We start from the raw sequence: 12,204 nt of genomic DNA, 5'->3' as shown, positions 1-12,204 counted from the left end.
TGGGCACAGGATGTCCTTGAACCACTCGAAAGAATGCTGTGTGGCTGCATCTGTTACCTCCTGAAAATCACCCCTCTCAAGTTCCCATAAACATCAGGTCTTCTATAGATAGTGTTGCAAGCCATTAATTTATCACCAACTTCTGCACTGGCTTGACAACCAAGCCTACATATAAAAAATAGTTTAACAAAAAGCCTAATCTTTGAGAAGGGCGTGGCTAAGTGCTGCGGCAACACGGAGTTCCCTACACTCCGCAGGGAAATCCCGAAACCCTGTCGCCTGGGGACCTGGTTCAGTCAGAACCAGATTGGAATTGCCCTGGAGGGGTGGTGAAGAAGAGGGATGCTATCGGCAATCTGTTTGGGGTCAGCAAACCTCAAAGAGAGCTGACCTGGGGCGCTCAACCAGTGAAAACCAGTGGAAATCAGCTTGTAAAAGCCGGCCAAGCCACAGTGGCTACAAACACAAAGATCAATTTGTGTTGAAGATTGAAAGTCGCCTGGAAAGAGGAACAAAGAAAAGTGCTGGAATGATAAAGAAGAAGACTAAAAGTAGTGCTTTTTTTCTTGCTGATTTGAAATGGGAACAAAAAAAATGAAAAAAATAATAAAGACAAAGCAGCTGCTGAGCACTGAATGCTACAGTGGAAAAATATTAAAGAAAAATGTTACAGTGGAAAAATATTAAAGAAAAATGTTACAGTGGAAAAATATTAAAGAAAAATGTTACAGTGGAGAAATATTAAAGAAAAATGTTACAGTGGAAAATATTAAAGAAAAATGTTACAGTGGAGAAATATTAAAGAAAAATGTTACAGTGGAAAATATTAAAGGTTGTAAAAGCCCAACCTTTGATGACTTTTATATTTGATCTTTGAATTAACTTTGAAGTGTATTACTTGATCTAATAAAATTGATTTAATTAAGCATCAACATTAATTAAGAGAATATAGAACTGTGGAACTAATGAGGAGTGCCATGCTGGTTGGAGGAATAATTGCAATAGTGGTAAACTTTCCTGGATGTTTTCACAGCTGTCAACTTTCAGCGGGAATTTTTTTGATATCTACTGTGCAAGGAAAAATTTGTTATTCTACTGAAAGACAACTTTGATCTGTTTGAAATAGACTGAACTTTTAAGATACTTCATTGTGGACAAGAATAAGAGATTGGGACTATAAAGGTATAAATTGAGATACTAAAAAGGCTGTGGATGCAGACATTTGCTAACAGCTGGACTTTGTAACACTAAGGAATTCTTGATATTGAAGACATGGAGATATAAGTAATTATGAAAAATTGGTGGTGTTTATAAAAGACATTCGTAAGGAAATAAAAAACACAATAGATGCATTTCGGGATTCTGGACTTAAAACTGGAAAGAAAAAAGAAAAAGAATTAAAGGACAACAATGACTTTAAAGAGTTTAATATCATCTTCAATTATGAAAACAAAGAACAAGAAGATATGGAAGAAAAGATAAACTCAGAACAGAATGAATGCCTTAATTACAAAAAGAAAAAAGACATTATAAATGAACAAATTGATCACTATATTGCAATTCACGATGATTTTACTGGCCTTTACAGTAAACAAATGAAAATGGGGAGAAAATATTGGGATTGAATAAAACAGTTAAAAATAGAGGCGAGTAACACTGAAGAGAGAGGGAAAAGAATTGGGCAAGTATTTTTTTAAAAGGAAAGAAGTTTGTGGGAAAGGAAGACGAATTTATAAATGCCAAATGAAGAAGAAGAGAAAAAAGAGTTAAGAAAAGTGGTATGGAAACATGAAAACGGATGATTTAATGAAGAAAGGAATATATTCTTTTCTTTTCTTGTTTTTCTTTCTTCCTCTTTTTCTACTTGTTATTTTATAACATTATTACGTTATATGAATAGTGATTAATGAGTTGAAAGATTGGCTGTTCTAAATGAAGTTTTGGATTTAATCGATAGAAGAATATATATATATATATACAGTGAACCCTCGATCATCGCGAGGGTTCCGTTCCAGGACCCCACGCGATGATCGATTTTTAGCGAAGTAGCGGTGCGGAAGTAAAAACACCATCTGCGCTTGCGCAGATGGTGCTTTTGCTTCCACTGCCGCCCGCCCTTCGCCCGCCCACCCCGTTGCTCGCGCCTGGGGTGCGCGCGCGTTTGGGGACTCCCTAGATCCGCTCCCCAGCTGGGGAGCGGATCTAGGGAGTCCCCACCGCGCGCGCGTTGCTGGGGAAAGCGCGCGCGTTGCTGGGGAAAGCGCGCGCGTTTGGGGACTCCCTAGATCCGCTCCCCAGCTGGGGAGCGGATCTAGGGAGTCCCCACCGCGCGCGCGTTGCTGGGGAAAGCGCGCGCATTTGGGGACTCCCTAGATCCGCTCCCCAGCTGGGGAGCGGATCTAGGGAGTCCCCACCGCGCGCGCGTTGCTGGGGAAAGCGCGCGCGTTTGGGGACTCCCTAGATCCGCTCCCCAGCTGGGGAGCGGATCTAGGGAGTCCCCACCGCGCGCGCGTTGCTGGGGAAAGCGCGCGCGTTGCTGGGGAAAGCGCGCGCGTTTGGGGACTCCCTAGATCCGCTCCCCAGCTGGGGAGCGGATCTAGGGAGTCCCCACCGCGCGCGCGTTGCTGGGGAAAGCGCGCGCGTTTGGGGACTCCCTAGATCCGCTCCCCAGCTGGGGAGCGGATCTAGGGAGTCCCCACCGCGCGCGCGTTGCTGGGGAAAGCGCGCGCGTTTGGGGACTCCCTAGATCCGCTCCCCAGCTGGGGAGCGGATCTAGGGAGTCCCCACCGCGCGCGCGTTGCTGGGGAAAGCGCGCGCATTTGGGGACTCCCTAGATCCGCTCCCCAGCTGGGGAGCGGATCTAGGGAGTCCCCACCGCGCACGCGTTGCTGGGGAAAGCGCGCGCGTTGCTGGGGAAAGCGCGCGCGTTTGGGGACTCCCTAGATCCGCTCCCCAGCTGGGGAGCGGATCTAGGGAGTCCCCACCGCGCGCGCGTTGCTGGGGAAAGCGCGCGCGTTTGGGGACTCCCTATATCCGCTCCCCAGCTGGGGAGCGGATCTAGGGAGTCCCCAAACGCGCGCGCTTTCCCCAGCTGGGGAGCGGAGCTGGGATGTCCCCAAGCGCGTGCCGCCCGCCCGCTGGGGTCTTACGGGGGCAAGAGGGGGAAGACCCAGGGAAGCCTCTGCCCGGCGGGGAAACTCCACCATCTATGCATGCGTGGAAGGGCACGCATGCGCAGATGGTGGAGTTTACTTCCTGGTTGAAAACTCGCGAAACAGCCCTTTCGCGATACTTGAACACGCGAAACTCGAGGGTTCACTGTATATATATATATATATATATATATATATATATATATATATATATATATATATATATATAAAAGCTATTATTTATGTATAGGTTAGCTATAATGTTAAGGATTTATGAATTTGACTTAATTTAATCAATGAGTGAATCAATAACAAGATGATCATATGTATTTTCTATTTCTCTTTTTTTAGATTATAGTATTAAGATACAAAATATTGTTAATCTTTTACTTTATAGTTGTTAGATGTAAGGGAATCTACAATAGAATTGTTGTAAGTAAGCAAAAACTGCATAGTGTTCACATATAAAGTTTTCCTGATAAAAGATTTGAATAATCTACAATCTATAAATGTGAGTAAAACACAACCTAAGAATGATGATGATACTGATATTACTGATGTAAATTAAGATACAAAAGAATAGTATTATTGTTAATATGAGACCACAAAATAAGGTGAAAGCCATATTTTTATTTTTTATTTGGTGTATAGAAATAGTTGGAAAAAAAGTAACGATGAATTAAGATATTAAAGAAGGAGAGGAAGCAATGAGGCCCAAATTTAAGAAGCACAAGAAACAACAATTAGCTGTGCAACCTAGCTGTAGCAACAAATTTGGAATAAAATTGAATTGGTTGGTAGTAGTAGTTGGTTGGTAAAATGAGCACCCAGATTGTTGGGAACAATATGCTTACTTGTCTGTAAACCGCTTAGAGAGGGCTGTAAAGCACTGTCAAGTGTTATATAAGCTATTGCTAGTTTCTGGAGACCAAACTAAGATAAGGAGGCAGCATGAGTTAAAATGCATGTACCGAAAGTCAGGAATTAAATATAGTCAAAAGGAGATTTTGAAAAAAGAGGGAAGATTTTGATGGATAAAAACTAGAGAAACATTTAAATCTTTATGTAATGATAATAGAACTATCCACTTAGGGAAGGATTTAGAGGGTGGATTGGAAGCAGAAAGGAAGGGGAGAGAAAGGGGAGAGAGTGGAGAAAGAGTAGAAAAAAGGAGGACGGAGAAGGGAAGGGTCGTAGAAGGAGGGAGAATATGTAAGAAAGTAGTTAATAGAGGCAGAATAGTCGCCTGAGATAGAAAAAAGGAAGTGGAGAGAAAAAAGTTGGATGCAGAAGAAATAATATAAAGCAAACCTGGAATGTGATTTAGTTTATTGTATTTGAATAATGATATATGTATATTAAGAAGATGTATTGAAGGTATATTTATTTATTTATTTATTTATTGGATTTGTATGCCGCTCCTCTCCAGAGACTCGGGGCAGCTAACAGCGACAATAAAACAGTGTACAATAGTAATTTGGTATTGATGATTAAAAATCAATTAATATAAAGACCAAACATACATACATACCATGCATAGAATTGTAAAGGCCTAGGGGGAAAGAGGATCATAATTCCCCCATGCCTGGCGGCAGAGGTGGGTTTTAAGTTGTTTACGAAAGGCAAGGAGGGTGGGGGCAGTTCTAATCTCTGGGGGGAGCTGGTATATGTACTTGTATGTTGAATGTGGAGAAAAATAAAAAACTTTGGGGAGAAAAAAGAGCCTAATCTTTTCAAAGTGAGAAAACAAATGGAAACTATTCTGGTTGCTATAAAGAAATGACAATCTAATCCATGCCTCGAAATATCAGGTAGAAGCTAAGAGCTCATTGTGGATAATGTCATGGGAAAATCCCCCAATAATTGTCTATTGAAGACATGTCATCACAAGACAGCACTTGTCTTGTCTGCCTGCCTGGCTACTTGCCTGAAATAACAGTTTCTTTTTATTGCAACCCAGGATAGCCTAGCCCAGGCCAAACTCACGACATCACATTGGCGTCACGTGACGTATCAGGACTTACCCCCCTTCGCTAAACTGGGTGTTGGCATGGCCACCATGTAACTCAATCTGCCCACGGGCTGGGAATTTGAAAGCCCTGGCCTGGGTTGTTATTCTAAGGAGCCTTCAGAGATCTCTTGGGCTATAATTAGCTGGCAGGTCTGATGTGAAGGTCACTATTCTCTGCAACATTTTAGCCATGAGGATCTTCTTGATTCATGTCCAACAGTCTTCTGGAATACTGCTGAACAACTGTAGAAATTTTTCCCTGCTGCCATTTAGTAACTGTAGCACTTCTGTAACAAAAGAGATGCTGATCCATTTCAAAGTGTCTCTGTAGCTTGTTTCCCTTGGATCCCTTCTGTCCAAGGGGTGATGATTCTGTGGGACCAGAGAACTGAGAGCATATGACAGATCTTATGCTGCCAATGGCTTGGCACTGAAGGAAATATTTCCCACTAACCTCTGTCCTTCTTCCCTCTAGGTTATCAATGTGGCAAGAACACCCATTTTTCTTTATTGCCAGACAGATTAAATATTCAAAGTACAGTTATTATTTAAAGGTATCGTCTTTTTCTGCCGACTCCTGCATTGAGTAATAGCACTTTACTGCTGCCTTGTGAAATAAGGCTGTCAATATATAATAGATATTATTGAAATGTGAAAGGAGGTCAAAACAAAAAGAAGTGAATAGGCAGAATGTTGGCATAATACTCCTGATTTCCTAGCTGCCCCGAGTCTACGGAGAGGGGCGGCATACAAACCTAATAACTAACTAACTAACTAACTAACTAACTAACTAACTAACTAACTAACTAACTAACTAACTAACTAACTAACTAACTCACTCACTCACTCACTCACTCACTCACTCACTCACTCACTCACTCACTGAATGAATGAATGAATGAATGAATGAATGAATGAATGAATGAATGAATGAATGCGCTTAGTCTGGTGTTTGCTACTGTTGTGATTATCACTTCTTTTGTCTTGTTTGGAATTCTTGCTGCTTCAGAGATGACGGGATTAGGACATTGATTCCTGTCACAATATTGCCATTATAATTTCAGCATCACCATTCAATATTTCCTCCACAAAGGAAAAATCTTGACAAGATACCTTTGATTGCTGTTAAAAATCTAATTAGGGATGTTATTGTAGTCATAAAGCTTGGGTATAGTTTGATGCTTTGGAAAATAACTTTGATAGTTCTATACAAGTACGGTAGTTGTAACTGTTTTTCTTTTTCAATACAGTGGGATGGATTATTTAGAAACACTGGACTTTTCCGTCCACCAAGATGTACACCTAATTAGAAAGAATTATGTAGAGGGGTTTGTGAGCTAAAGTTCTTTATGTTCTGATTTAAAAGCTAACGAAAAGAAAATGCCCATAAGCTTTTATATTTGTGAGAATGAATGACCATTTCCCACAAATAAATTTGAATGTCTTTGGAAGTCTTATTTGAACAATGCAGGTGCATCAGTTTTGTCTAATACAGTCTATAGAGAGAGATAATTTTCCACAGGCATAACTTCATATTTTCTAACTGTATCCTTTGGCAGTGAGAATAGGTAAGGACAAAACTTGTTTTTATGGTTTAAATTGTGTTATCTTCCCTCCAAACTTCCTTTACAAAAGTCTCCCAGGTATTGCTGCTTCAAGTATGGAACAGAACACATGGTAGTAATGGGTACTAGGAAGGCAGAAACAATATTTCCAGTAATTCCTTGCACATCAATAAATGGCTCAAGGTCATCACTAACTTTCCAAAGTCATTAATAATTTATCCAAGAAATTTAAACTTAACTGCTCAATTGCTCCTGATTTCCTAGAGATGCTTTAGCTACCAAAACCTACATTCCATTACAGCCCAGCATATCACAACACACACACACACACACACACACACACACACTTTAAAGAATTCAACAGAGATCAAAGAGACCTGTATATACTTTGAACACGTCTGATGCTCAGAGCTAAATGCATGACTGTAATTTTAGAAGATTCCTATGGGCTATAGAATCTATCAGAGATCTTTCACATGGGGAAAATAGGCTCATGAATTATCTGGCGCCTAGGGCCTGCTGAAATTCAAAGTACTTGTGCCCAGCTCTTTGGTGTTTGAAAGCCATAACATTAGAATATACTACATATATTAAAGAGGTTATTGAAAATGCTTCATTAGAATTCAGCAAGCACAGAATAATTCCTAGATGGTCCTCAAAGATTTCCCTTAACTTGAACATGCTGTCTTTGCTCTAGGCTTTGAAGCCCATGGGTACTATGTATATGGTTTCACTATAATTCAGATGAAGTTATAAACCACAATTGCCTATACCTGAAGAATTTTCTAAAATGAGTCACATATAAATCAACCTTATATTACATGCAGCTATTTGGGAGCTTACAATTGTCCTTCCTCTTGGCCTTACCCAAGTCTTCATTTGTGCCACTAAGATCTAGGGGTGATTAGGGCTTCATCCGGAAGTTATATCAGGCAGAAAGACATGTAGTACAGTAGAATAGCTGTTTGTAACATTGCCAAGGGATGGTTCATGAAATATATTTGTGGATTATATCAAGTATTTTCAGTAAATGATACAGTTTGATCACCCTATCTCAGTGTGAAGGCCTTTGGAAAAAAAGTACTGCAAGTCTTTTTTCATTTACAAAGACTTAAATTAATTTACACCAAACAGAGTGGGAATTGGTCACTGAATTGTTCCTGCTTTTCTGAGATGGAAGCTTCCAAACTTGATCAGGAATGGACTTTCATATTTGTAACAGAAAACTCTTCCTGTTGTCAACCTCCTCTTCTTTGTGTTCAAGGGACTGACAGGAAGAAATGCAGTTAGAATTCCTGTTTTCTTGGTTGATATAAAGATTTAACTCACAGTTGGCTTGCACCCTTATATCAAAATCAGTGTTTCTTTCATTCTTTAGATTATAAATGGTGGTGCTCAGGGTGACAACAGGATGAAGAATTTGCCTGTGCCTGTTTATCTGAGACCACTTGATGAAAAGGATACCTCCATGAAGGTAGATGAGTTTTTGTTTTCTTTGTTTCCTCTCATATATGGTAAACAAATGCCAAAATAGCTGGGAGATTGTTGGATAACTTGTGAGGGGTGAGCTAGTTTGTTATGTGTCAGGTGGGTGCAGAAGTCCATTAAACACGTGCATGAAACTCAATTGGGATTGAGAGAGCATACTGAAACATCATGACAGTAATGGACAGAAATACGTATGGCAGGCAGTCTCATATCAAATCACTATTACATTTTCCTTTATTCCTTAGAGCAGAGGTCCCCAACCACCGGTCCGCGGACCGGGACCGGGCCGTTGGGGTTTTCCAGCCGGTCCGCGGCGCCGCTGCCCTCCCGGCAGAGGACATTATGCAGGACAGGGTGGGGCGTCGGGCAGGGCGGGGAGAATCAGGAGGCTCCTTTGGCGGCTGGGGGCTGCCTGGCTTTGTGATTTTGGCTGGGGGGGAGTTAGGAAGGTCCTACTTCTCCCCCCCCCAGCCAAAAACTCAAAGCCTATCTGCTGGATACGGGCGATGAGCGGGACGAGCGGCGCCGAAGCCGGTGGCTGTGGCAGCTGCTGCAAGAGGCTTCCGCGCCGCTCTGTCCCACTCATCGCCCGTATCCAGCAGATAGGCTTTGAATTTTTGGCTGGGGGGGGAGAAGTAGGACCTTCCTAACTCCCCCCCCAGCCAAAATCACAAAGCCAGGCAGCCCCCAGCCGCGAGGTGCCCCCTCCCATGGAGCCCTGCCCTGTTTGGTGCCCGCTGGCCGGGCAACGGCCTCCCTCCCTCCCTGCCTCGTGTTTGCAGAGCTCCGTCGGGCAAAGTTCGGACGCCTTCCGGGCGCACGCACACATCCACACCTCCACCCCCCCCGGGAGGAATTCGCCCCCTGCCCAGAATTGGCCAGCCCAGCAACGCTGCCCTGCTCCCTTCGGAGGTGCGGAGAGGGTGGGGAGAGGAATTTAACCCCGAAAGTGGCCGGGGTTGCGCAGAAATTCCCCCAATCTTCACGCTGGTTTCGGGCCAGGGAAGAGGGGGCCGTGTTTACCTGGCTGATTCGGGGATGAGAGACCACCAGGAGCTCCGCAAGGCTGCGTGACTTGGATTGGGAAGTCCGAAAAAGACCCCCCGGGATGGGTGAGTGGAGGGAGAGGGAGAAAGAGAGAGGGAGAGAGGGGGGAGAAAGAGAGAGAAAGAGATAGCAAGAGAGGGAGAGAGAGAAAGAGATAGGGAGAGAGGGGGGAGAGAAAGAGATAGCAAGAGAGGGAGAGAGAGAAAGAGAGAGGGAGAGAGGGGGGAGAGAGAGAAAGAGAGGGAGAGGGAGAAAGAGAGAGGGAGAGAGGGGGAGAGAGAGAGAGAGGGAGAGAAAGAGAGAGGGAGAGGGGGGAGAGATAGCAAGAGAGGGAGAGAGGGAAAGAGGGGGAGAGAGGGGGAGAGAGGGAGAGAGAGAGAGGAGATAAAGGAAGAGGAGAGATAGAAAGGAAGAGAAAGAAAGAAAGAGGGATAGAAAGAGAGTGAGAGATGCTCAGTGAGCCTTTCTTTGAAGTTGCCTTTCTTTCTTTCTTTCTTTCTTTCTTTCTTTCTTTCTTTCTTTCTTTCTTTCTTTCTTTCTTTCTCTCTTTCTTTTGCTGTCTTGCTCTCTTGCTCTTTCATTCTTTTTTTCTCTCTTGCTTTCTTTCTTTCTCTTGCTTTCTCTCCTTCCATTTCTTTCATTCCTCCTCTCTATTTTTATTTCTCTTTCATTCTCTTTCTTTCTTGCTTTCTTTCTTTCTTGCTCTTTTTCTTTCTCTCTTTTACCTTCCCTTCCTCTATTTCTTCTTTTCTTTCTCCTTCCTACCTTCTTCCCTCCTTCCCTTCCTTCAGTCTTTCCTCTCTTACTCTCCCCTTTCATAAGTTTCCTTGCTTCCTTCCTCTGTTCCTGTCCCTTCCCCCTTTCTTTCTTTCTTTCTTTCTTTCTTTCTTTCTTTCTTTCTTTCTTTCTTTCTTTCTTTCCTTCCTTTCCTCCCTCCATTTCTTGCTTTCCTTTTCCTTCCTCCCTTCTTTCCTCCCTCATTCCCTTCTTTCACTCCTTCCTCTCTTACTCTCCCCTTTCACCCCTCCCCAAAGAAGGTAAATTTCATACATAATTGGTATGTCGCAAAATAAAGTAGTTTTAAAATGGTGGGGAGGGGGGGCCCCCAGACACTTAGGCTGTATGGGGGCCCAAAATTCCTGATGGCGGCCCTGGCTCCACCCCTCCATAACCCCACCCCCATATGACCAAAGCCGCCCCCCCCCCCCCCACCGGGCCATGGAAAACTGGTCTAGCTTAAAGCCGGTCCCTGGTGCAAAAAAGGTTGGGGACCTCTGCCTTAGAGCCTTGATGGCAAACCTATGGCATGCGTGCCACAGCTGGTGTGCAGAGCCTTCTGTGGGCACGCAAGCTGTAGCCCAGCTCAGGTGTATCGTGCATGTGTGCGCACTTCCTGCTTGCCAGGGGATTTTCGGAATGTATGGGGGGCGGGGCACATGTGGCTCTGCAGCCATTTTTAGTCCCAGGAAGCTGCAATGATGGTTACTAGGCCCAAAATGGGGCATGGTGGGAAGTGGTGCCCCCCCCCCCCAATTTTTGGTTTCAGGGGCTGTAGGGAAGCCTTCTTGGCCCAAAACAGTGTGTGTGTTTTGGTCCCAGGAAGCTGTAGGGAAGCCTAGGCCCAAAATAGGGCATGGGATGTGTGGATCACCCCAGTGACTCCTTTTTCATCCCAGGAGGCTCCAGGGAGGCCTACTAGGCCCAACACGGGGTGGCGGGATTGCCTACACATGTATTATGGGTGCCGGCATGCGCACGCACTGTCGCATGCACGCACTGTCAGCACATGAGGACAAAATGGTTAGCCATCACTGCCTTAGAGTATAAATGATGGTGAGGATGGAAGGATGTACTTAGGGATATTGGGTGTACTATTTAAAAGTGGTCCCATTTGCCTGGCCATTGTTTCTACCCCTCAGTGCCTGGTTATTGGATCCATGATGGCCCTGGATTATAGCGATTGTTTCTAAATGTCAGGTTGACTTGTGATTCATGACCTCATGATAGATGAGGATATTGATGACTAAATTCAGGTACAGGCTGTACTTAAAGCATTGTTATCATACTGCATTTCATGAAGCTTAATTTGATTAAATGTTTATCAAGCTCTCTTGTCATTAAAGCTATGGTGTGCTGTAGGAGCAAACTTATCTGGAGGGAAGACACGGGATGGTGGTTCAGTAGTTGGTGCCAGTGTCTTCTACAATGATATTGCAGTTACAGACATGGACAGTGGCAAGCCAAGAAGCGCATCTCAAAATAGCTTGGATAGATTGGATCAAGAACTCAAGGTAATGCAAGAGATAGATTCGAAATGCAAATAGGTTCTGCTTTGTGTTGTAGTTGACAATACTTTAGTTCATAGTCCTGAATTTGAAATGTGTTTTGGTAGGAGAAAAGAGATGCAGAATTGGGGGGCAAAGTTAAGCGCATCATTAGTTTATGGATTCCCAGAAGCACCCCAAGCCCAACCTCGCCTGAATTCTGTTGACCCTTATACAGCGTCAATTTTAAGGTTGAACTTTAGTTGACCAGATTCTTGATATGGGCTTGAATAAATCTTCTACAACCGTATGAATGGTCCTGATTCATTGCCCCTGATAGTTTGCTTTACACAGCAGGCAGGTGAATCATTCTTTCAAAATAGCTTGCCAGAAAATAAATTAAAGGGTATGCATTTTTTATCTCCCTCTATTTCCCCCCTTTTTAATGACAAAGAAAAATATATTGCCTTCCATTGGATTTATTGGAAGGGAAGTAATCAAAGTCATCACTTTGGTTAGTGTGAATTTACAGTTGGAGGTACAGTGTTCCCTTGACTTTCGCAGAGGATATGTTCCAAGACCGCCCGCGAAAGTCAAATTTACGTGAAGTAGAGATGCTCCCTTTTTTCCCTTCCTTCCTCTCCCCCTCCCCCTCCCTCCTGCATTCCTGTTTTTAC

General features: G+C 43.6%; 1 protein-coding gene across 5 annotated transcripts in view; it reads left to right on the top strand.

Annotated features, from left to right (window-relative positions):
- The window catches only part of SPAG9 (sperm associated antigen 9), a 112,591-nt gene that overhangs the window by 64,059 nt on the left and 36,328 nt on the right, over positions 1-12,204 (top strand). For all 5 annotated transcript variants that reach the window (XM_070740030.1, XM_070740032.1, XM_070740031.1 and 2 more), the window contains 2 exons: positions 8,107-8,202; positions 11,387-11,554. In XM_070740030.1, coding sequence (XP_070596131.1) covers positions 8,107-8,202; positions 11,387-11,554 — 264 coding nt within the window. The remainder of the gene's footprint in view (positions 1-8,106; positions 8,203-11,386; positions 11,555-12,204) is intronic.

The sequence above is a fragment of the Erythrolamprus reginae genome, chromosome 2, assembly GCF_031021105.1.
Source record: "Erythrolamprus reginae isolate rEryReg1 chromosome 2, rEryReg1.hap1, whole genome shotgun sequence".
NCBI classification, from domain to species: Eukaryota; Metazoa; Chordata; class Lepidosauria; order Squamata; family Dipsadidae; genus Erythrolamprus; species Erythrolamprus reginae.
This window is presented reverse-complemented; position numbering and strand designations above follow the sequence as displayed.